Source organism: Oryctolagus cuniculus, chromosome 14 (assembly GCF_964237555.1).
Source record: "Oryctolagus cuniculus chromosome 14, mOryCun1.1, whole genome shotgun sequence".
NCBI lineage: Eukaryota > Metazoa > Chordata > Mammalia > Lagomorpha > Leporidae > Oryctolagus > Oryctolagus cuniculus.
The window spans coordinates 16,996,996-17,020,666 of record NC_091445.1 but is presented as its reverse complement, the minus strand read 5'-3'; the positions used below and the strand labels follow the sequence as shown (position 1 = coordinate 17,020,666).

Genomic DNA, 23,671 nt, shown 5'->3' with positions numbered 1-23,671 from the left:
CTTTAAGTTTACCATCCCCCAATTCTTTTAGGCCTCATGGAGAATAACATTGCTATGGCTTCTAGTATTGTATTTTAGTCTCCAGTATGAATTATTTAATGCATCCTCTCTTTTTAACTGTATACCAAAACATCATTAGAGGTTATCTAATAGCTAGCTCATAATTTCATTCCCCCAGTGAGGCTTGTGGGCCCATTTTCACCCTGTTAGACTCTCCAGAATAATGAAACTAATTTGGGATCTTGCTGTGGAATTAAATGCTCATATAGATCCAACCCCCTCTGAGACCATTAACATCTGCCATTACTCTCTTCCAGCCAAATAGCCTTACTCTTACCAGTCCAGCTGAGAAACTGTCAGTGGAGTAGAGGAGTTGGGGTTACTGGCAGAAATGTTCTGGCAAATACCACACAGCCAGTGGTTTGTAGTCTAAGAAATTTCACACTGGATAACCATGGCATTATTATTAGATACTTCATAACTTTTTTCTAGTCTTGGGGATAAAACTGTATCCAGGGAGCCATTTAGACTGTTAAGAATTTCATGTCAGTTTTGACACAGTCATCAGATGATCTTAAGAACTGTTTGCACCTGTTGTTATCACACTGGTATCTTACTTTATTATTTTTTTTGACAGGCAGAGTTAGACAGTGAGAGAAAGAGAGACAGAGAGAAAGGTCTTCCTTTTTCCGTTGGTTCACCCCTCAAGTGGCTGCCACGGCCGGCACGTTGCGGCCAGCACGCTGAGCCGATCCGAGGCCAGGAGCCAGGTGCCTCCTCCCGGTCTTCCATGTGGGTGCAGGGCCCAAGGACCTGGGCCATCCTCCACTGCACTCCCTGGCCACAGCAAAGAGCCGGACTGGAAGAGGAGCAACTGGGACAGAATCCGGCACCCCGTCCAGGACTAGAACCCAGGGTGCCAACACCGCAGGCGGAGGATTAGCCCAGTGAGCTGTGGCGCCGGCCGGTATCTTATATTTGTTGAGCCCTTGTCACATATGAGAGACATTTGGTAAACCTTTAGATGCATTCTCTCACATTATCCTCACACTAACTTTAATGTAATTGTTATTATTAATCTGCATTTTGAAAATGAGAGAAAACAGAGGCTAAATAAATTGCCAGAAGACATTACACACTCAATAAAAAGTGCACCCAAGAGACATACCCAGGCTGGCTGGCTCCTGCAGGGGCCCAAACCTGTGAATGACCTTCAGTGACCTGACCCTTGGGTTATGGAAATATAAAAGTACTAGAGGTACAATTAAGTCCTAGGAAGAAACAAAACAAAATAAGGGGCATAAAGAGGTGGTGAGATGGATGAAGGATATGCTTTAGATGGGACCATCAGAGAAGGCTTATTAGAGAAGGTTCCAGGTAGAACAATCCATGGAGCTGGCTGAACTTGACAGAATGGACAGTCCAAGGGAGGTATTCATTCTGGGGGAATGAGGCAGGCCCCCACATAACTGGATATATGGAGATTTTTTTTTTGACAGGCAGAGTGGACAGTGAGAGAAAGAGACAGAGAAAAAGGTCTTCCTTTACCATTGGTTCACCCCCTCCTCCAATGGCCGTTGCGGCCGGTGTGCTGCGGCCAGCGCACCGTGCTGATCCAAAGCCAGGAGCCAGGTGCTTCTCCTGGTCTCCCATGCGGGTGCAGGGCCCAAGCACTTGGGCCATCCTCCACTGCCCTCCCGGGCCACAGCAGAGAGCTGGACAGGAAGAGGAGCAACCGGGACAGAATCTGGCGCTCCGACCGGGACTAGAACCCGGTGTTCCGGCGCCAGTAGGCGGAGGATTAGCCTAGTGAGCTGCGGCACCGGCATACGTGGGGATTTATGCAAAGTGTTGAAAGACTTAGGTGAGAATGTAGGCATGGGCTATGGAACTGCCCGTCTACTTCCTCCAGTCCCTCCTGCCTTTTCATCGAGCCTGGCATCTCTTGTACCATCCTTTTCTCCCAGCCAATCCCATCCATTGAATCTTTCTCTCTAGACCACTTGCTGCTTCTCCAGTCTCCTTATACCAGCATTCTCCTCTTAGCTCTCTATTGTTGTGTGTTCCTCCCCTGCACCCTCACTTTCTTGGCCCCTTGGACTTTGTCCACTGCTGGAAAATGCTACGCAGCTCTTCTTTTGTGCCTGTTGACAGTCCCACTCTTTGGGCAGCTCCTTCTTCCATTCTCTCAGCTTTGGTCAACCTCCTGCACTTGCCGATCCTACTGCTTGGTAGCAATGTCCATGCCTCTGTGTTTCTCTGGGAAAACCCTGACTATCAGGAATGCATTTTGACTTCTCTCATCCATTTTTTTTTTTTGGCAAATTACTTTTAAGAATATTTTTATTTATTTTATTTGAAAAGGAAGAGAGAATCTTATATCCTGTCTGCTTGTTCACTCCCCAAATGCTTGCAATGGCCCAGACTGGGCCAGGCTGAGGTCAGGATTTGGACCCACATGGCTGGTAGGGACCCAATTACTTGAGCAATCACCATCTGACTTCCAGGGTGTGCATAAGCAGGAAGCTGGAACTGGAAGCAGAGCCAGAACTCAAACCCACGCACTTCAACCTGAGAGGCGGATGTTCCAAGTTGCATCTTAACTGCTGCACCACACACTCACCTCTGACATCCATTCTTTTTTTTTTTTTTTTTGACAGGCAGAGTGGACAGTGAGAGAGAGAGAGAAAGGTCTTCCTTTACCATTGGTTCACACACACACCCACCATGACCGCTGCGGCCGGCATGCTGCGGCCAGTGTGCTGCAGCCAGCGCACTGCGCTGATCCGAAGCCAGAGCCAGGTGCTTCCTCCTGGTCTCCCACGCAGATGCAGGGCCCAAGCACTTGGGCCATCCTCCACTGCACTCCCTGGCCACAACAGAGAGCTGGACAGGAAGAGGGGCAACCGGGACAGAATCCGGCGCCCCAACTGGGACTAGAACCCAGTGTGCCGGCGCCGCAAGCGGAGGATTAGCCTAGTGAGCCGCGGCGCCGGCCTGACATCCATTCTTAATCATTACTTTGATCCCCACTCATGTTTGCCCACTGTTGTCTTAAATTTTCTATCATCTGGTTCCCACCCCAAGAATCTCTTGTGTTAAAAAACATTGCTCTTTCATTCCTCCTTTTGTGTTTCCCTCCTAGAAGAGACTGCAGTCCCCATTGCACTTCTGCCTTCTTCAGGCTATGCCACATGGACAAGGTCATCGTACATAACTATTGCTAACTCCAGTGTATTCTTTTTCTCTTGTCCTCTCTGCAACTTTTCACATTGTTAGCCGTCATCTCTTCCCTTGGCTTCCCTATTTATTCCATGATTTTGTCATTCACCATATTTTCATCATGCTCTTTCTTTGTGTAAATTCACCGATTCCCATGGCTTCACCATTACTCTGATGACTTCCATGTTCATATCTTCAAATCAGATGTTGAGATCATCCAAAATTCTTATTGGATGCCTGTCTTTTTTTTTCTTTTTTTGACAGGCAGATTTAGACAGTGAGAGAGAGAGAGAGAGACAGAGAGAAAGGGCTTCCTTCCATTGGTTCACCCCCCAAATGGCTGCTATGGCCGGCACACTGATCCAAAGGCAGGAGCAGGTGCTTCCTCCTGATCTCCCATGCGGGTGCAGGGCCCAAGCACTTGGGCCATCCTCTACTGCCTTCCCGGGCCACAGCAGAAAGCTGGACTGGAAGAGGAGCAACCGGGACAGAATCTGACGTCCCTACCGGGACTAGAACCCGGGGTGCCGAAGCCGCAGGTGGAGGATTAGCCATGTGAGCCATGGCACTGGCCGGATGCCTGTCTTTGTATGTACTTCAAATATCTGCAGCACAACCCCTCCGCAGTGGCTTTACAACAACAGAGAATCATCCAAGGTTCTCCATTTTCCTTAACTTCCCTCTTATTTTATTATTATTTTTTATTATTATTTAAGAGACAGAGAGACAGATTTCCCATCTGCTGGTTCTCTCCCTAGATCTCCACAACAGCCAGGGCTGGGCCACTCAGAAGTCAGAAGCATGAAACTAAACCTGGGTTTCTCATATGGGTGGCAGGGATCCAACCATTTGCACCATCACCTACTGACTCCCAGGGTGCACATTAGCAGGAAGCTGGAATAGGGAGCTGGCACCAGGAATCAAACCCAGGTACTCCAATATGGGATTTGAGTGTCTCAAATGGTGTCTTAATCCCTACACCAAATACCCATTCCCCTTAAGTTCCCCCTTCTATCTTCACCCTTATGCTGTCTCCAACTCCACGTCATTAGGGGTTGAATAACATTAAAACTATTACTGTAACATTTTTTTTTTTCATTTGTTTCCTACTTACTATCTCCTGTGCTTCTTACCTTGGTGTAGGCTCTTCTCTTCTGACTGGTCTCCTGCAGTATTGTCTTCATTATTGCCTTTCCAGTCTTGATCCCTCTAGTCCACTTGCTTCACTGCTGCTGAAGTGATTTTTCTAACATGTAAAACTGTTAGTGTCAGTCTTGTGCAATAAACTCTTCAGGGAGTCCTCATGCTGTTACCAAGTCTAAACTCCGTAGAAAAGCATATCCTGGCACCTGGCTTAGCTTCGTAAGAGCAACCCTTGTAGCTCATACAGTAGAAGGCATGGAATGAAGATATTATAGACCAACATGGAAACTTATTGAAGGACTTTACTGTGATCAGACGTTTAGTGGGGGGGAAATGGTTTTCAAGGAGATGATGATATAGTAAAAATAAAGAAGTACCAAAAGACGTAATTGCGCCTCTATTATATGTAGACAGAGATGGTAACACTTCAAAGACTTCCATTTCCAAAGTGTCCCTAGTCCTCACTTATAATTCCATATATGCAAATATATACCATTTATAGATATACCTGTTATTATAAAATTTCTATATAGCCAGAGTATATAAGTATTTTACACAGTAAATCTTTATGTCAAGATTTATAGCTAAATTGGAGCCAACCTAGAAAAATTTCAGTCACTTCCAAAAGACAGTTGTACACCAGATATCCTAGCTGAATTATTGTAATTTTGAACAATTCACAGGCATGTATTTTGCAGTTGAATTCTTATTTCCAACCCCTCTCTAGACCCTTAGGAGTATATAAAATTAATTGTAAATTTGCATTAGCTATTTAGCATTTATAAATAACTTCAAAGATGAAAAAGAATTATTTAATGCTAAACATTTTTATGTTGATGAAGCAAATATGACAAAATATTGACATTTATTAGATCCAGATTGAGGAGTATCCAGTGGGGTATAATAATACTACTTCTTATAAGAAACATAAATGACATTCATTGTACTATCCTTTATGCATTTGTTTTTGACAAATTTTATAATATGGGGTTTTTTAAATTAAATGATAATGGTATTATTTCACCTTCCTCAAGTATAAGGATTGTTACAAAGTACTTCAGAGGGGCTGGTGCTGTGGCCTGAAGCCCTGGCCTTAAGCGCCTGCATCCCATATGAGCACCGGTTCTAGTCCCGCCTGCTTCTCTTCCGATCCAGCTCTCTGCTATGGCCTGGGAAAGCAGTACAAGATGGCCCAAGTCCTTGGGCCCCTGCATCCGTGTGGGAGACCCGGAAGAAGCTCCTGGCTCCTGGCTTCGGATTGGCGCAGCTCTGACCGTTGTGGCCATCTGGGAAGTGAACCAGCGGACGGAAGACCTTTCTTTCTCTCTGCCTCTCCTCTCTGTGTAACTCTACCTTTCAAATAAATAAATAAATCTTTAAAAAAAAAAAAAAAAGAAAATACTTCACAAAGATCCCAAGTCTCAACTCCTGTTGCTCATGGCTCTCTAGACTTGTCCACTAGATCCCTGAGTCACCTATCAACATAAATCCCAAACAAATGGAGTGCATTGTGCATTCTGGCACCATACCATTTTGTGTAAAAATCATTAGCTGATACTAAGTAAAAATCAAGCTGTATTTCAATGATCTTTATATTTTCTGTGTATTCTGAAATAATTGTTTGTGTTTCCTTAGGACTTTTCAGGATGGCATGGATGAGTCTGCTTCAGATTCCTTAAAATCAGTTTTCAACCAACCATTACACTGGGTTTCTTGCATTTCACATTTCTACCCTTCTTTACTAAGGTGAGTACCTCTAATGCTACACTAGCTGTAATGCTATAATTGCTTTTAAAGTTTAATAGAAACTTTTCTTCATGGATGTAAATGTAATTTACAAAAGGAACTTAACAACTTTTCACCACTGGCCGGTTAGAAAAGATTATTATTTCTCATTTTCTAGCTCAAGAACCCAAGACACAAACCCCATAATCATTTCAATAACTCACAGGTTTAATGATAGAATGGAAAATGGAATTTTTGAAATTTAACTCTGTTTTAGCTAGTTGCTTAATGATTTTAAACGGCCTCTTTCTTTATCTATGACTGGGGATTTTGACAGCTCTCCAACTAATTATCAAATATAGTCTGCAAAACTGGGTGATATATACAACTAACTCATAGCCTTAGACAGAAGTTGAGAGAAGAGTAGCTTGTAAAATTATGAATCAGATCTTTCATTTTCATTTGCGATTATTTAAAAACAAGAGAAATCATTTAAATTATGAAATGTACTTCCAGAGTTATTAGATGACATTTTGTGGCATTATATAAAATGACAGTTTGATTCTTTCTGGAATATATCATTGGAAAATACCCTTCTTTGGTATCTGAAAGTAAAAATATCATACATAGCTACAGGAGATATTGTTAATCCACATACATTCTGATTCATCTTGGAGACATACTATCAGTGATTTCACCATCTAAGTTAACTGACTTTCTCTTTTGAGGAACAGGAGTCCCACCCATAAATCGAGTATGTGAAAACCTCACACCAAAAACCCCTCCAGATATAACAAACATATGCTGCTTGCCTACTGTACTCTGGTCCCCGTGTTGGTGATGGAGGATCCAAAATTAAGGACTCAGAGACCGTGCCTTCAAGGCTCTCAGCATGTTGTTAGGACCGAGATAGTTCATTTCATTTTTAGTTGCTTTGCTGCAGTTCACAGATACTGCGTTTTTTACACACTGTAGCTTTGTGGCAATGCCGCTTTGAAAAGTGCCATTTTTCCGATAGTGTGTGCTTGCCTTGTGTCTCTGTGTCACGTCTTGAGAATTCTCACAGTATTTCAAACTGTTTGATTTTTTTGTTATGGTGATCTGTGATCACTGATCTTTAATATTATCATTGTAACTGGTTTGAGATACCACAAACTGTGCCCTGGTATGACGATGAACTTGATGTGTAAATGTTACGTGTGTTTTGACTGCTCCCCTCATCAGCTCTGACCCTGGTTCTCTCCCTCTCCTTGGTTCTTCCTATTCTCTGAGACACAGCAGTATTGGAATTTGGTCAACTAATAACCTTACGATGGCCTCTAAGTGTTCTAGTGAAAGGAAAAATGTAAGTCTCTCACTTAAAAAAAAAAAAAAAAAAAAGCTAGAGATGATTAAGCTCAGTGAGGAAAGTATGTCAGAGGGCCAGACAGACCGGAAGGGGGCCTCTTGTGCCCAATAGCCAAGTTGGGAATGTAAAGGAAAAGGTCTTGAAGGAAATCCAAAATGCTGCTCCAGTGAACACGAGAATGACAAACTGAAACAACCTTATTGCTGAGAAGAAAGTTATAGTGGTCTGGAGAGAAGATCAAACTGACCCCAACATTCTCGTAAGCCAAAGATTGGTCCAGAGCAAGGCCCTAACTCTCTTCAGTCCTAATAAGGCTGAAAGGAAGCACAGAAGAAAAGTGAAGCTAGAAGAGGTTGGTTCATGAGGTTTAAGGGAGAAACAATCGCCATAACATAAAAGTGCAAAGTGAAACAGCAAGTACTGATGGAGAAGATAGAACAACTTATCCAGAAGATCGTATTGAGATCACGGATATCAGCATATGGAAGAGTTATCCTATCCGTACCCTGATGTTTACTGTAGCTCAATTCACAATAGCTAAGATACGGAATCAACCCAAATGTCCATCAGCTGATGACCAGATAAAGAAATTGTGGTATATATAGACTGTAGAATACTATCAGCCATTAAAAAAAAAGAAAGAAAGAAATCCTGTCTTTTGAAAAAAAAAAAAAATGGTTGCAACTGGAAGCCATTATCCTTAGTGAAATAACCCAGTCCCAAAAAGACAAACTTAACATACATGAGTGAAATTGACATTTTGAGATTCCATGTTGTTTACAGTCCTTGTCTCTACTGTTGAGGAACAGGTTTTTTTCTTCTTGCTATTTGTTAAATTCTTTACATAGTATAGTGTTAATCTTATGAGTATAAAATAAACTGAAAGTATGTCATTGTAAAAGTTGAAAGAAGGAATAAGAAAGGAAGGAGGGGGTGGGAGGATGAGCAGGAGGGAGGGTCTTACTATGGGAAGTATTACTATGCTACTAAATCTGTATATATGAAATACATGAAATTTGCTCACCTTAAAAAAAGAAGAAGATAATATACAGAGGTGGCTACACTAAAAAACAGAGTGAAACAGCTTTCTATTGGAAGGGATTCAATCCAGGAGGTTCATAGTGAGAGAGGAAAAGTCAATACCTGACTTGAAAGCTACAAAGAATATTAGCCCTTAACAAAGAATTCTCTTATTAAAGGCTAATACAGCTGGTGACTTTAAGCTGAAGCCAATGCTCACTTACCTTTCCAATAATCCTTAAGAATTATACTAAATCTACTCTACCTGTGCCCGCAAACAAAACCATACAGCTGCATGACAGCACATCCATTAACAAGATAGTTTACTGAATATTTTAAGTCTCAGACCAAAAAAAAAAAAAAAGGGTCCCTCTCAAAACATTATTACTCCTTGCCAATACACTTGGTCTCTCCAGAGCGCTGTTGGAAATGTGCAATTATTTGATGTTGTTTTCATGCCTCCTTACACAGCATCCGTTCTGCAGTCCATGTCTCAAGGAGTAATTTGACTTTCAAGAATTCCATTCTGTAAGGCTCTATCTGCCATAGCGATTCATCCAATAAATATGGGCCAAGTAAATGAAAAACTTTCTAGTAAGCACCATTCTTAAGAACAATCATGATTCACAGGAGGAAATCAAAATATGAATATCAACATTAAGAGGAGTTTGGTAGACGTTGATTCCAGCCCTCTTGGATGACTTGGAACGGTTCAATACTTCAGTTGAGGCAGTCACACAAGTAGATAAAAATAACCAGAGAAGTAGAATACTTGTGGTGCCTAAAAGTATCAGTGAATTGCTGCATTCTCTTGGTAAAATTTTAACAGATGAGGAGTTGCTTCTTTTGGATGAGGAAAAACAGTGTTTTCTTTCTTCCCTTTTTTTTTTTAAAAAATATTTATTTTATTTATTTGAAAAGCAGAGTTACAGAGAGGCAGAAGCAGAGAGAGAGATCTTCCATCCACTGGTTCACTCCCCAAATGGCCACAAAGGCCAGAGCCTGGACCACTTTCCATTGCTTTCCCAGGCACATTAGCAGAGAGCTAGATAAGAAGCAGCCAGGACTTGAACTGGTGCCCATATGGGATGCCAGCACTGCAGGTGGCAGCTTGACCCACTACACCACAAGTACTGGCCCCCAAAACAGTGTTTTCTTAAGATGGAAACTACTCTTGGTGAAGATGCAGTGAACATTGTCGAAATGACGACAAAGGATTTAGGATGTGGATAGACCTCTTTGATAAAGCAGTGGCCGCTTTGAGAGGATTAACTTCAAATTTGAGAGAGTTTCTTTGTGGGTAAAATGCTATCAAACAGCATCAAACTCTACAGAGAAATCTTTCATAAAATGAATTTTCATCAGTTTGGCAATAGCTTATTTTATAATTGCTCTGACCACCCCAGCCTTCATCAACCACCTCCATGATCAGTCAACATCAAAGCAAGACCCTACACACCAGCAACAAAGCTACATCTTGCCAAAGTCTTAGATGATTGTTAGTGATTTTTAGCGATGAAGTATTTTTAAATGAGGGTATGAACATCGTTTTTTCGGATATGATTTTGCTGCATACTTGTAAGACTACATTGTTTTGTAAACATAACTTCTATATGCACTGGAAACCTCCGAGGTATGCCTGTACTTCCGTACAGAGAAAAATGTCAGCATCTCTAATAAACTCCTATGAGTGATTTCCTGGAATGGACTACCCTCCCTCCACACACAGTCATCTCAATGCCTCATCATCTTGCATGTAAATATACTTCTGTCTCATTAAGAATTAAATAGGCAACTCTTTAATGCTCATTAGTGCAAAAATAACAAATCAAACAACTGAATCTTTTACTGTGTGAGTTAACAAATGGCTGGTATCATTTTGATGAGTTTCTAAGTGTCTAACCATATTTGTTCTCCAGTTTATTATCGCATTTGCTTTCATCTGTTTTTACTGGTGGAACATCTAGACTTCCTTCTCTAGGCCTGTTCAGCTCAATCAAGCTAGAAGTCCAGGAAGTCAACATGAAAATGGGTTAAACTCTCAGAGAATTCTTATAGTTAACTTCTTTCTCTTTTCTGTATCTAACATCAGTGCAGAAATGTATTTATTTCTCTTTGCTTCTGTCCTACACAAAGATTAGAACATAAGGGTCGGGGCTGGCACTGTGGTATAGCAGGTAAAGCCGCCATGTGCAGTACTGGCATCCCATATGTGTGCCAGTTCAAGTCCCGGCTGCTCCACTTCTGATCCAGCTCTCTGCTATGGCCTGGGAAAGCAGTAGAAGGTAGCCCGAGTCCTTGGGCCCCTGCACCCATGTGGGAGACCTGGAAGAAGCTCCTGACCCTTGGCTTCGGATCGGCGCAGCTCCAGCCATTGTGGCCATCTGGGTAGAGAACCAGCGAATGGAAACTTGCTCTCTCTCTCTCTCCCTCTCTCTCTGCCTCTTCCTCTCTATAACTCTGCCTTTTTTAAAAAAAAAAATAAATAAATAAATCTTTTTTAAAAAAAGAACATAAGGTGACTATTAAGCCCACAATGGAAAGGCAATTTTAATTGAAGCTTTCTTGAGGGCAGTTTGATGATATGTATCAAAAACTTAAAGGTGTTTGCCCAGTAATTTCACTTTAGGATTCAACCACAAGAAATTAATCAGAGACACCAACAAAAGTTTTGTATGTAAAGATGTCCATCAAAGCATTACAAAGAGCCTTCAAAAAGTTCATGGAAAATGTGTATTATTAAAAAAACTATACATAAATTTCAATTTTTTGGCACAAGAATAAACTTATCTTTCTATTCTATTTTCTGCCAACTTTTTGAAGTAAACACTATAAAAGTAAAACGAAGAAATAAAGGTTCTACTGTACCATATATTTGACAAACCAGTTTTAAAATAGCCACATGACAAGCCAGAATGAAGTGTTGAACTAGGGCATTTCACTATATATGGAGCAAAACAAAACAATGGAAAAACAAACACAAATGTTGAAAGGGTATATAGTTTTAATTTGAGAATGGTAGGTAATAAATTGTCATTTTTATCTGTAAAAATTTAATTTTCTCCATGTTCCCAAACTTCATATGGATACAGTTTAATTTCATTAAGATAAAAGGAAATTTTTTAAAAAAGAAAAAGGAAGCCCATCTTCTTGTTGTTGCTACTTTTTGTTCACGTGACTTAACGTACAACCTCTGCACAAAGGATCAGTGACTGTGCATTTCTAGCTCTGAGCAATTACCCCAACGTTAGACGAGTTATATCCATCTGTTCACGTTTCTTTTCTGGATGGATGGATGGATGGATGGATGGGTGGATTTATTGATTGATTGATTTAAGGGAGTGGGGCAGACTGAGAGAGAGCTAGCTCTCATCTGCTGGTTCACTCCCCAAATGCCTAGGACCAACATCAGGAGCCAGGAACATAATCCAAGTCTCCCATGTGGGCGACTGGAACCTAATTACTTAAACCATCTCTGCTGCCTCCCCGGGTCTGCATTACAGGAAGCTGGAGGCAAGATACAGGGTGGGAAATCAAACCCAGGTACTCTGATGTGGACACAGACGTCGTAGCTGCTAGACTGAATGCCCACTGCTGCCCATATTTCTTGAATGGCCCACTGTACTACTAGAAACCAATATGATGTCCTCAGCTGACCCTTCCTTGCCTCTTCCCTCGCCCTCCATGCTTGGAGTCTTTTCTAACAGAAGTGTCATTGAGCTTAAATACTGGTAACTACCTGGATTCTATGTTGAGCTTTTATTCACCTATTCCCATTCCCATTCCAATTCCTGTAATATTATGTTGACTTTTTTCTCCAAAGTTCTCTCAGAACCACCTTAATCCATTTTACTATCAACATGTTTAAAATCCTGTTTTCATATGTCTCTCTCTGCTCAGAAATCTACAGCAGCTTCTGTCTGGACATCATTTTCTCTCTTTGCTTCTTTCCTGGGACATCCAATAGTTTTATCCTCTCCAGTTCAGTCAGTTACCTCGCATGTGCTTACGACTACATTATTCCATCTTTTTAACTTTGATTTGTTTCTTATTATCAGCTTCATACCTTTATTTATGTGGTTCTATCTCCTAGAAAACCTTTAGCTCTCTCCTTTGCTTTAAAAAATTCTCCATGCAGATTCTCTCCCAGCACCCCAACGCTCGCCAGCCCAGTGGCATGCCGTATGCTGTCATTTCCAGGTCCACATGATCTGTTTAGAAAGACATCCGTGTAATTTATAATCCAACGTGCTCAGAACAGTGGTATTCTCAGAGGAACCCAAGGCAGCTATGAAAGTAATTTCAAAGTAACTCAAATTATTGATTTGTGTTTGTCAGACATGGCAACAGGGATTCTTGGGCCACCATCATGTGACCTAAAATAAAAAATCAGCTTTCCATCTATTTTATTCACCTGAGTCAGCTGTGTCTGTGTGTGTTTTTACCCTAAAGTTATTCAAAACCCCATTCTTCACTTCAACAACTAGAGCAAACTGTGCAGGGACATGTATGGGTTGGATGATGACAAACTAAAAATAAGTTAGGTGTATGGGTTTGGAAAGGGGAACGCTGAGAGGAGAGGGGACTCTAGGGAGGATATTAGTCACTGATTCATCTGTTTGCTTATTTATTTATCCCTATACATGGTTTCATAAGGGGTTTGTCAGCTTTTAGCAGTATAAATAAAGGCAATTAATTAAAAACAGGTGAACAAGAAGAAAAAATGAGGAGAAGGACATGACATGAAGAACGTTTGATGCAGCGGTCAAGGCTCCACTTTGGATGCTGATATTCATATCAGAGTGCCTGGGTTCAAGTACTGGCTCTGCTTCTGATTCTACCATCTTGCTTATGAGCATCCTGGGAAACAAGAAATGGTGGCCCAAGTGCCTGAACCTTCTATTCACATAGGAAACCTGGACTGAGTTCCAGATTCCTGGTTTTGGCCTGGCCCAGCCCTAGCTATTGTGGGCATTTGGGAAGTGAACCAGTAGATGGATGATCTTTATATCTCTCCGTCTCCCTCTCCTTCTCCCTCTCCCTGAGAAATGTGGAAAATATATTAAATCTCAGGGTCAATACTATGACAACATACTGTGCTTACATACAAATGTGCATGAAAGAATACAATCTTAACCAATTATAGTATATTTTATTTAATACTTTGCAATAAATATTTATTTGAGAGACAGTGAGAGAGATAAGACAGATAGATAGACAGAAGTCCCATCTGCTGGTTTACTCCCCAAAGCCCTGCTAAAACTGGGAGGGGGCAAAAATGAAATCAAGAACTCTACCCAGGTCTCCCACATGGGTGGTAGGAATCTACTTGAGCCATCACCACTGCCTCCCAGGTCTTTATTGACAGGAAGCTGGCGACAGGAAGCTGGCATCAGGAACTGGAGCTGGAAGTTGAACGCAGGTACTCTGGTGTGGGATGTGGGCATGTTAGCTTCCAGGCCAAACATTTACTTCTGTGATGCTTATTAAAAATTTTCTAGGGGCCGTTGTTGTGTTGTAAGGGGTTAAGCCACTGCCTGTGACACTGGCATTTATGTGGGTATAGGTTTGTGTCACAGCTGTTCCACTTCCAATCCAGTTCCTGCTAATGGCCTGGGAAAGCAGCAGAAGATGGTCTAAGTTCTTGGGCCCCTGCTACCCATGTGGTAGTAGTCTTGGTTGAAGCTCCTGGCTCCTGGTTTCAGCCCAGCCCAGTCCTGGCCATTGTAGTCATATGGAGAGTGAACCAGCAGATGGTAGATCTCTTCTTTTCTCTCTCTGTGTGACTTTTAACTTTCAAATAAATAAATAAGTCTTCTTAAACAAACAAAAAAAAACCTTTTAAACATTATTTAACTATTTCCAAATGTTTTTCCGGATATTCCTTAGCTAAGTAGGTCACAACTACACACCGAAGCAGCATATTCAGTGTGAATAAACAGTCCATTCATTTTACACTACTCCTTTCCCTTTTTGATGGCAACATGATGTTTTGACCCATGGCCAATCCATTCTGAGTTGTACATATTTCTGCCTACCGTGTTTTTATTACTATTCTACTTTTACTCAATGCAATCTGTTTTGGATTTACATGTTTTCATTCTCCCTAAATATATTAAGTTACCTTTGTCTTTATGATATTTTATGCTGAGCATGTGTGTCTTTTATCCAGTTCACCAAGATACATTCATTCATTCTTTCAGCAAATGCTTTCTCTGTATGAGGCATTGAGCTAGGTGTTAATGATGAGAGAAGAGAGAGGCAGTGGTGTGGGACAAAGTCCCTTAAGTGGAGTACCCCTACAGTATGAGTTGTCTACTGGACAACAGTATATGATGTCACTGTCTGCGTCCTTCGTCTGGAGATGCTCTCATGGCTTCCTCCAGCGCGATACTCTCCCACTTCCCTCTTCCTTTCCTGTAGCCACTTCTCTTTGCAGACTCGTATACTTTCACCTACTGATTAAATAGTGAATGTAAGTCTTTAGCGTGTTTTTTAGGTAACACTGTTATTCCTATGGCTGCCTGAATTCCTTCAGTGCCCTTTTCCAACTAGTACCTGTATAGTTTTAACCTCTCCTAAGGTACAGACCCTTATATCCGTGGGTGCCCACCCTGCAGGAACACCTGAAGGTTTACACGTGGTGGTCACAAAGACAACTTGAACTCAACATAACGAAAACTGAACTCAGGAGAGTCCCCTCCGAACAGATCTCTTATTCTCTGTCTCAGCTAATGGTACCTTCATCCAATTGTGCAGCCAGGGACTTAGAAGGAAACCTGGATACTTCTTTTCTCTGCTCCACAGCCAATTCATTACTAAGTCCCAATAATTTTAACTCCTAACATTGACTATTGATAGCACCATTTTGCCTCAGTCCAAACCATCATCATCCCTCTATGACTACTGTCAACTTCATATTTCCAGTATTCACACTGCAGCCAGAATTTTACCAAACTCAAATCTACTTTACTCTACTTTCAAAACTCAGATTCTTTATTTTAAAAACCTTCCACAAAATTACTTTTGTCCTTAAATATATACACACAAAAATGGGCATAACCCACCTATGGCTTTTACTCAACCCTCCAACCTCTTCTGACATTGATGAACTCTACTCTTCCATATTAGCCTTTTTTAAAAAAAATTATTTTTATTTATTTATTTGAGAGATAGAGTTAGAGACAGAGAGAAGAATCTTCCATCCACTGGTTCATCCTCCAAATGGCCACAACAGCCAGAGCTGGGCCAATCCGAAGCCAGGAGCCAGGAGCTTCTTCCAGGTGTCCCGTGCAGGTACAGGGAGGGGCCCAAGAACTTGGACCATCTTCTACTGCTTTCCCAGGCCATCAGCAGAGAGCTGGATTGGAAGAGGAGCAGCTGGGATTTGAACTGGTGCCCATATTGGATGCTGGTGCTGCAGGCAGAGGCTTAGCCCAATAGGCCACCAGACCAGCCCCCATATTAGCCTCTTTAGGCTTCCTTGCCATGCTGTGTTCCTTTCTGTCACAGGATCTTTGCCCCTTTCCCTAAATGTCTTCCTCCTTCACATGGTAATACTGACATGCCTTCACATCTCAGCTCAAATGCGATTTCTGCGGGAAAGCCTATCATCAACCTCAGACAAATTCACTTCTTTTTACTTAATCCTCTAACAGCATCCTTTGCTTTTCCTTCACTGAGTTTTCATAATTATAATTTTTTCTTCATTCGTGTGATCATTTAAACTGTATATTTATCTTCCATTTAATTCCTTAGGACTGGTTTTTGGTTACTATCATGTCTCCATGGTCTAGCACATAGAAACCAGCCAGTAAATATTAGTTAATGAATGAGTGGAGAATAAGCAAATGAGTTCAGTAGTATTGTAACAGACACGTGCCATACTAAATGGTGCAAACTTTTGATGTCAAGCATGAGAACCACACACTTAATCAGGAAATGACTTCTAGTGTCCTCAGGAGAGAACATGTGGGAGGAGGACAGAAAGAGTTTTGGCCTCAGCTGCTGCTGAGATGCAAGTAGACATGTCTGAGGAAAAGAACAGACACCTTGATAAGGCACCAGGCATTGGCTTGGAGCCAACAGCCAACACAATGAGAGCTTTTTAACACCAACACTCATAGTGGCTGCTGCAGAGTGTAGATGTACAAGCAGCTGGGTCTTTGAAAAGATTTTTAGAGGGAAAGTCAGTACCTATGATGCAGTTATTAAAAGAAGTGAAAATGTCAGCTGAACAAGGTATCTCTGATATCTATATATCATATATATAAGATATATGATAAACATATAATGTATATGGTAAATATATACATGATTTTATTATAGATAATATGTAATTATTGGTAAATATGTATATTTATATTATTTCAAAGGCAGAGAGACAGAAATTTCCCATCTGCTGGTTTACTCCCCAAATACCCGTGACAACCTTATGACATCTAATGTCTGTTCTTAGATATCTTAAGTTTATATCTTTCCTTTTCTGTTATGGTTCATTATTCTTATTATGTAAATAGGAATATTGAAAATGAGCCAGCAATAGGAAAATAGAAGAATGACATTGGATTTTCACACTGGACAGATGCAGTTAGTTTACATGTCCAGTTTTGTGATCTTGGGAAGTTCACAAGTATGTGGGCTTCAGTTTCAGTTTATACTTTGGTGTGTAAGTTGAAGTACATATACAGTACAGTCTTATTGATCTACTCGAGAACAGCATGCATTACTCTGCCTCCTTCGTCTATCTTGAAGCATCTTCTCTTAACTTGTGAGATACTCTCGTGGGAGAGTCTTGAGGATTAATGAGCATAAGTGCCACCATGGCCTTCATCACATAAGTACTTCCTAACAATCATTCGTAACTGTCGTGTTAGTGAAGAGGCGTGTGTTACAGAAAGTGGCAGATTTTATCAATTATCTAAACATGTTAAAAGGCCTACAGCAAGTGTGATAAAGTAGAAGGAATATTGAACTGCTTTCTCACTTATCAGAAGTGTGAGGCTAGGGGAGATCTTTCTTGAAATCCCTGTAACAGATTATTATCTGGTAGACAAGGACCGATAATAGTCCATGTCTCCAGAGATAACTTCTGCTTTTCAAAAATGGTGGCTAAGTGACTTAGTGGTATCCAGTGTCTCAATGACTCAGGCATTACATAAGCACTTCAGTAAGAGTCCAAAGTGATGGCAAAGATTAATGTTGTTTCAAAAATTAAAATTAAATTCTTACATATTTTTAGAAATAGATTGTTATCTTGCATAATGTTAAAGTATGGGTCTAGGGCCATGAAATTTGGGTACTAAAATCTTTGTGAATTTTAGACAATGGGATCATCCCAAATGAAAGCGTTAATTTGCCAAAATCAGGAAATAAGCACAAGTCCTCCCTTTCCGGCTGGATGCCTAATCTCTAGGTTGTATACCAGATAGTGTAGATACAGCCAACGTTGAAAAAAATGAGACTCTTTGGGAACATCAGTCTACCTTAGTGGACAAAGGTATTTAAAAAAATCAAGGCAAATCCTATAAATGGTTAGATGAACCCTGTCTGATTTCTACTTATTGAGTCACGTTTAGTTATAAATATCGTGAAGACGTACTATACCCATTATATAGATAAAATATATGCAAACACTTTCAGTGCTGTAACTAGACATAATTTACACATATTCACTTAAAATGATAAAAAGTCTTTGTATCTTTTTCCACTCAATTTTGTTCAGGTCCTAAAATTATCTTCCTAACGAAAGAGGAGAAAATTCCTTTAAATATTTGTCTTTACTTATTTTCCTAGAAAAGTTTTGAAGGATAAGTTATGGAAGACCAAGGGCAAGCAATCATATGGGGCCTTCTGTTTCTGTGCTCCCACAATAAGGCTTTTACCCTCATCTTCTTTTTAGCTGTGCCCTTGCCTTTGTTCTCTGAGTCATGTAACTTAACTCTGATATAAATTTGGCCCCGTAATCCAAGCCAGAAACCATCTAGTTGAAATCAGTCCCTAGATACCTTGAATGGCTTGGCTACAATTTGGGAATCACCTATGAGACCACAAATTTGATTTCAGGTCAAAAAAAAAAAAAAAAGGAAATACATGTTATCCTCAGTTAGGAGCTTGAATGGAACCAAACATCCTCCATACTGGGAAATAGAACTTTCCCACTAAATATCAATCAGGTTGAAGGGGGAGTAATGGAATGAACTTGAGTTTTGAAGTCAGAGAGACCTGGGTTCAAACTCCAGTGGCTATGCTCAATAACTAAGTGAGTTTGGACGCTGTTCTTACTATTCCTAAAGCAAAGGGCACATGAGATGAATACTAAGTGCTTTCATGCAGGTCTTAGTGTGGATTTCCCCAAGAAGCAGACCTGAGACAAGGATTCAAGTGAAAGTAGTTTATGTTCTAAATGGAGGAAAGATTAGAAGGGAGAGTGGGTAACTGAAACAAAGAAAGAAGAAAACAAATGAAGATTTGTGTCATCAAGTCAACTACCAAAGGAGTGGCTGACACTTAAGCCTTCTGGGGAAATTCTGTGAGCTAATCTAAAAGGTACCTTTCAGAGAAATCACACCATGGAGCAAGGGTGCCGAGGTATTTATACATAAACTCCCATCAGGCATTGCTTGAGGCTGCTCTGGGAGTGTGCAGTCCCTGGCACATACAGCCCTTCTTGCTGGAAGGTAGAGAAATGTAGGCTCTGACAGATGTAAGTCAGGCCAGTGTGAGAGATAAGAAAGGTCCAGAGGTGTGGGGGTCACTGACATTATGTGCTATGGTCTACCTTTCATACCCTGAGATCCACTCATTCCACATGTTGAGTTCTCTGAGTCCTGTCGTTGATTCAATGTGATGGCTATCACAGTTTTGTTTTGTTTTGTTTTGTTTTGTTTTGTTTTGTTTTTGAGTTTGATTGTATTACTGTTTGTCGCTCCCCCTCTTCGTGGAGGAGCAACACAGGACCCTGCGCTGTTCTTTCGTCTGCTCAGCCCTCCCCGGGTTTGCTGCTGGTTCTTCCCGGGTTGGCTACTATCCCTTCCACCTCCGTGGAAGGGCAGTCCCCACTGGCCACATTCCCCACTTCCGCGGGGGAGCGGCACACCGCCGGCCGGCTTTCTCGGGGGCTGCACGGGTGTTCCTTCAGCTAGATGTTCCCCATAGATGTTCCTTAGATGTTCCTGGTGCATGCTGTCTCTCTCCTCCTTTATAGTCCTCTTCCACCAATCCCAACTCGGCTGCCCACACGCCGAGCACACTGCTCTCCTCCAATCAGGAGCAAGTCCTACAGTTTATTGGCTGAACTGGAGGCAACTGTGTAGAAACTGTTTTCTTCTCTCCCAGCGCCATATTGTGGGAGAGCAGATGCATAGAATAAGTCTTAATTCCAGTAACTTAGTCTAGTCCGGATTGCTCCCCACAGATCCCCCTTTCTTTTTATTTTTGGCGTTGATACGCGCCTGTCTTCGGTGCCCCGTGGCACACACTCTGCTCTGCTTGCTAGAGTTGCCACAGGTTCTTACAAGTCCTATCAATCAGGCAAACCGAATCCGGGTCCTCTCTTCGCCCTGTTGTGAGGAGGTTTTTAGGCGCTGATGCGTGCCTGTGTTCGGTGACCTGCGGCTCATACTCTGGTCGAGCCGCCTGCTGGTGCTTACCGCCTTAATCAGGCAGACCGAATCCAAGCTCTCACATTGCAGTGTTGTGGGGAGGCCTTATTGATGTTAATTCGTGCCTGTCTTTGGTGACCTGTGGCGCATAAGCTGCTAGCCGCCCACAGGTACTCACCGCCTCCCTAATCAGGCAGACCGAATCCAAGCTTTCTCATTGCCATGTTGAGGGGAGGCCTTTCTATTTCTCTATTTCTCTATCTCCGGGCATTCCTATTTCTCCCATTTTACTTCTATCTTCCAGCATTCCTATTTCTCTCATTTCACTTCTAAACTTCTGTTTCTCTTATCCCTGTGGCCTCCCGGCGCCCGCCCCGAGGCTGCCTCTCGGTGGCTTTGCGCGGCTTCCCGGCGCCTCGCCCCGCTGGCGGGTTCCCGGCTCTGCGCGCACACTCCGCGGTCTCCACGCACTTCGCGCCTGCACCACGGCCTCGCGCCAGCCCCGCGTTCCCTATCTATTCACGCCCCGTGCTCTCTGCACGCGGCGGCTTCCACGAATGTTTCCGCCACCACCGGCATTCAGTCCAAGTTCCCCGGACTAACCTGGCGAATTCAAACCTGGCGGCCCACGTCTCTGCTTCTGGTTCCAGATCTTCGCCTCTTGCTCCCCGGGCTGACTTGAATTCCAAGATGGCTTGGCCTGCACTCGCGGCTTCATCCTCCCTAACATTTTTCTCTACCCGGTATGTTTCCCTAAGTTTTCTTCCAACAATATTCCTCCCTCATTTCTCCTGGCCTCTCCCCACAGTTCGTATCCAAGTCTAAGTTTCTTATAGGTTTCACTTTCACTTTCACCCTGCAGTCCATATCTGAGTCTAAGTTTCTTCTTGCTTTCACTTTAAATCCTAACTTCTTTCCCACAGTCCGTATCCGAGTCTATGCCTAGGCTTTCAATAGCTTCTTCTGGCACCTTTTTCATCCGGCTTTTCCCTAGGCTGTTTGCTAGTCTCTCTCTGGCATTTTCCACTTCTTCCCGTTTCTTCCCTCTTAGGTTTCCTATCCGTCCTAGGTTTCCTATCCGAGTCACGGCACCATTATGTCGCTCCCCCTCTTCGTGGAGGAGCAACACAGGACCCTGCGCTGTTCTTTCGTCTGCTCGGCCCTCCCCGGGTTTGCTGCTGGTTCTTCCCGGGTTGGCTACTATCCCTTCCACCTCCGTGGAAGGGCAGTCCCCCCTGGCCACATTCCCCACTTCCGCAGGGGAGCGGCACACCGCCGGCCGGCTTTCTCGGGGGCTGCACGGGTGTTCCTTCAGCTAGATGTTCCCCATAGATGTTCCTTAGATGTTCCTGGTGCATGCTGTCTCTCTCCTCCTTTATAGTCCTCTTCCACCAATCCCAACTCGGATGCCCACACGCCGAGCACACTGCTCTCCTCCAATCAGGAGCAAGTCCTACAGTTTATTGGCTGAACTGGAGGCAACTGTGTAGAAACTGTTTTCTTCTCTCCCAGCGCCATATTGTGGGAGAGCAGATGCATAGAATAAGTCTTAATTCCAGTAACTTAGTCTAGTCCGGATTGCTCCCCACAACTGTTAGTAGAAGGAGCTAGAATTCTCCCTGCTGCAGCTACTCCTGAATCTACAAGTGGTGTTCGTGTTTACATTCTTGCACCACCTACTCCAGATTCTCCTCACTGTCAGCTGTCCCATCTACTGGTTTATGTTGCTGGCCAGTGGAGTAGCTGAGACCTTCATCCTCAAGGGCTGGAATCCTGGTTATCATCCCCTTGTCAGGGTGTGGTTCCTGCAGTCTCTTGCATGTGGGCGTTACTAGTCATAAAAGCATCCAAAGATGCCCTTGAGTTTGTGGACTCCTCTGTGCTCCCCTAATGCAGCACAACTCTGGCTCCTCATTATTCGGGCTCACTCTCACCAGTACAGTCACTCCCTTGCTGGATAAACTGCTGGCATGGGGAGCCCAAAGTGACCACACGAATGTATTACTTTAGGATTAGTGACATCCTAAATTGTCCTCTGATAGAGGTGTCCACACCTCCTGCACCATGGGAACCAAGACCTCTACTCTCTTAGAACTTCTAGGGAGCCATGATGCCAGAAATTACAAATTTCCAAGTGGATTATTGGGACTTTTGCCCCTTCTCCCTTCATCCATTGGCTCCCAAACCCATGGAGTTTATCTGTTGGGGACGCAGTACTCTACGGTAGTTGTTGGCTCAAAGTAAAGATCAAATCTTGAAAGTTGGGGCCCAACACTGCTGGGTGTCGTCTCTAAGCTGTGCACTTCAAACTCCATTCCAATGTTATACTCTGTGACAGCGCCTATGTGACACATGTGTGCAGGATCAATATGACATGAGCAGTAAGGCTGTTTAGATGTCAGCATGAGCCTGCTGCCTAGTCTTTGACTGGGCTTTCCTCAGTAAATCAGGATACTATGTTATGTTCAGCTAAGATTGAACTTTCTGCTGAAATATGGGCACACACCAAAACATTTACAACAATCGCAAGTGAACTACTTGGCAAATTTTCACAAAGTGAATATACATGAATACAGTTAAGATTTTTCACAATGGTTCTATAAAAATATTTGGTTATTTCATAAACCAATAATTGTTGCACTCCATTACTAACTTGGATTTGAAAAAAATTTTTTGTAAGTTTTTATTTATTTAATTTGAAAGACATGAGAGAGAGAGAGAGAGAGGGAGAGAGAGAGAAAGAAACAGAGGCAGGGCAAGCTCCCATCCTGGCTGAACAGGCCAAAGTCAGTAGCTAGGAACTCAATCCGGGTCTCCCATGTGGGTGACAGGGACCCAAGTACTTGGGCCATTGCCTGCTGCCTTCCAGGAAGGCATTAACAAGAAGTTGGAATTGGGAGTGGAACTGTGACTCAAACCCAGGCACTCCAGTATGGGCTGCAGATGTCCCAAGCAGTGTCTAAACCACTGTACCAAATGCCTGTCCTGGATTTGAAAAAAATTTTAGGACAATCCATGCCCTAGAAACATAGCACTTATTAGACTATAAGTCTGATAATACAACCTTGCCACAAATTCATCCTGACTCCCAATACAAGATTTGTGAGTTCTACCGGATTTGTGAATTTTCTCTTTGTATCGTAGTAGAATTCAACATGTACATATTTGGTACATACATACATGTATATATATAAAATTTCCCTTTCTGTCATTTTTTTGTGAGACTAATCTCACTTTCGCAGCTCTACCAGCTCAAAGGCTGAGGGAACATATGCTACCCCATATGCTCAACACAGATTCCTCCATGCATTTCTCCCACAGAGCTCGGGGATTGAGGAATGTTTGTACTATTTTATTTTTCCTCATAGTGAGTCACTCCACTGTACATTTCAAAATCTGTGGTACGTTGAAAGATCCAAGAATTGAGGTACATTTCAACAAACAGCTTCCCATCTGGTACATGAGAGATTTTGTTTATAACCAGGTATCCAGATACAGAGGTATGGAATGACATTCGAATTATTTTGTTTTATTACCTGACCGAGGGGCTGACAGAAACACTAACCACCTTCACTCTGTTCCCCACGATGCAAGTAGATCAGGAAACTCC

At 42.4% G+C, this 23,671-nt stretch overlaps 1 protein-coding gene across 19 annotated transcripts in view; it reads left to right on the top strand.

The window, feature by feature from the left end:
• Window positions 1–23,671, top strand: part of KIAA0825 (KIAA0825 ortholog) — a 448,051-nt gene that overhangs the window by 163,524 nt on the left and 260,856 nt on the right. For all 19 annotated transcript variants that reach the window (XR_007922664.2, XR_007922665.2, XM_070056461.1 and 16 more), the window contains one exon: window positions 6,001–6,111. Coding sequence is in view for 17 of the 19 variants with exons in the window: in XM_070056461.1 (XP_069912562.1) it covers window positions 6,001–6,111 (111 nt within the window). In the remaining 2 variants the exon portion in view is untranslated. The remainder of the gene's footprint in view (window positions 1–6,000; window positions 6,112–23,671) is intronic.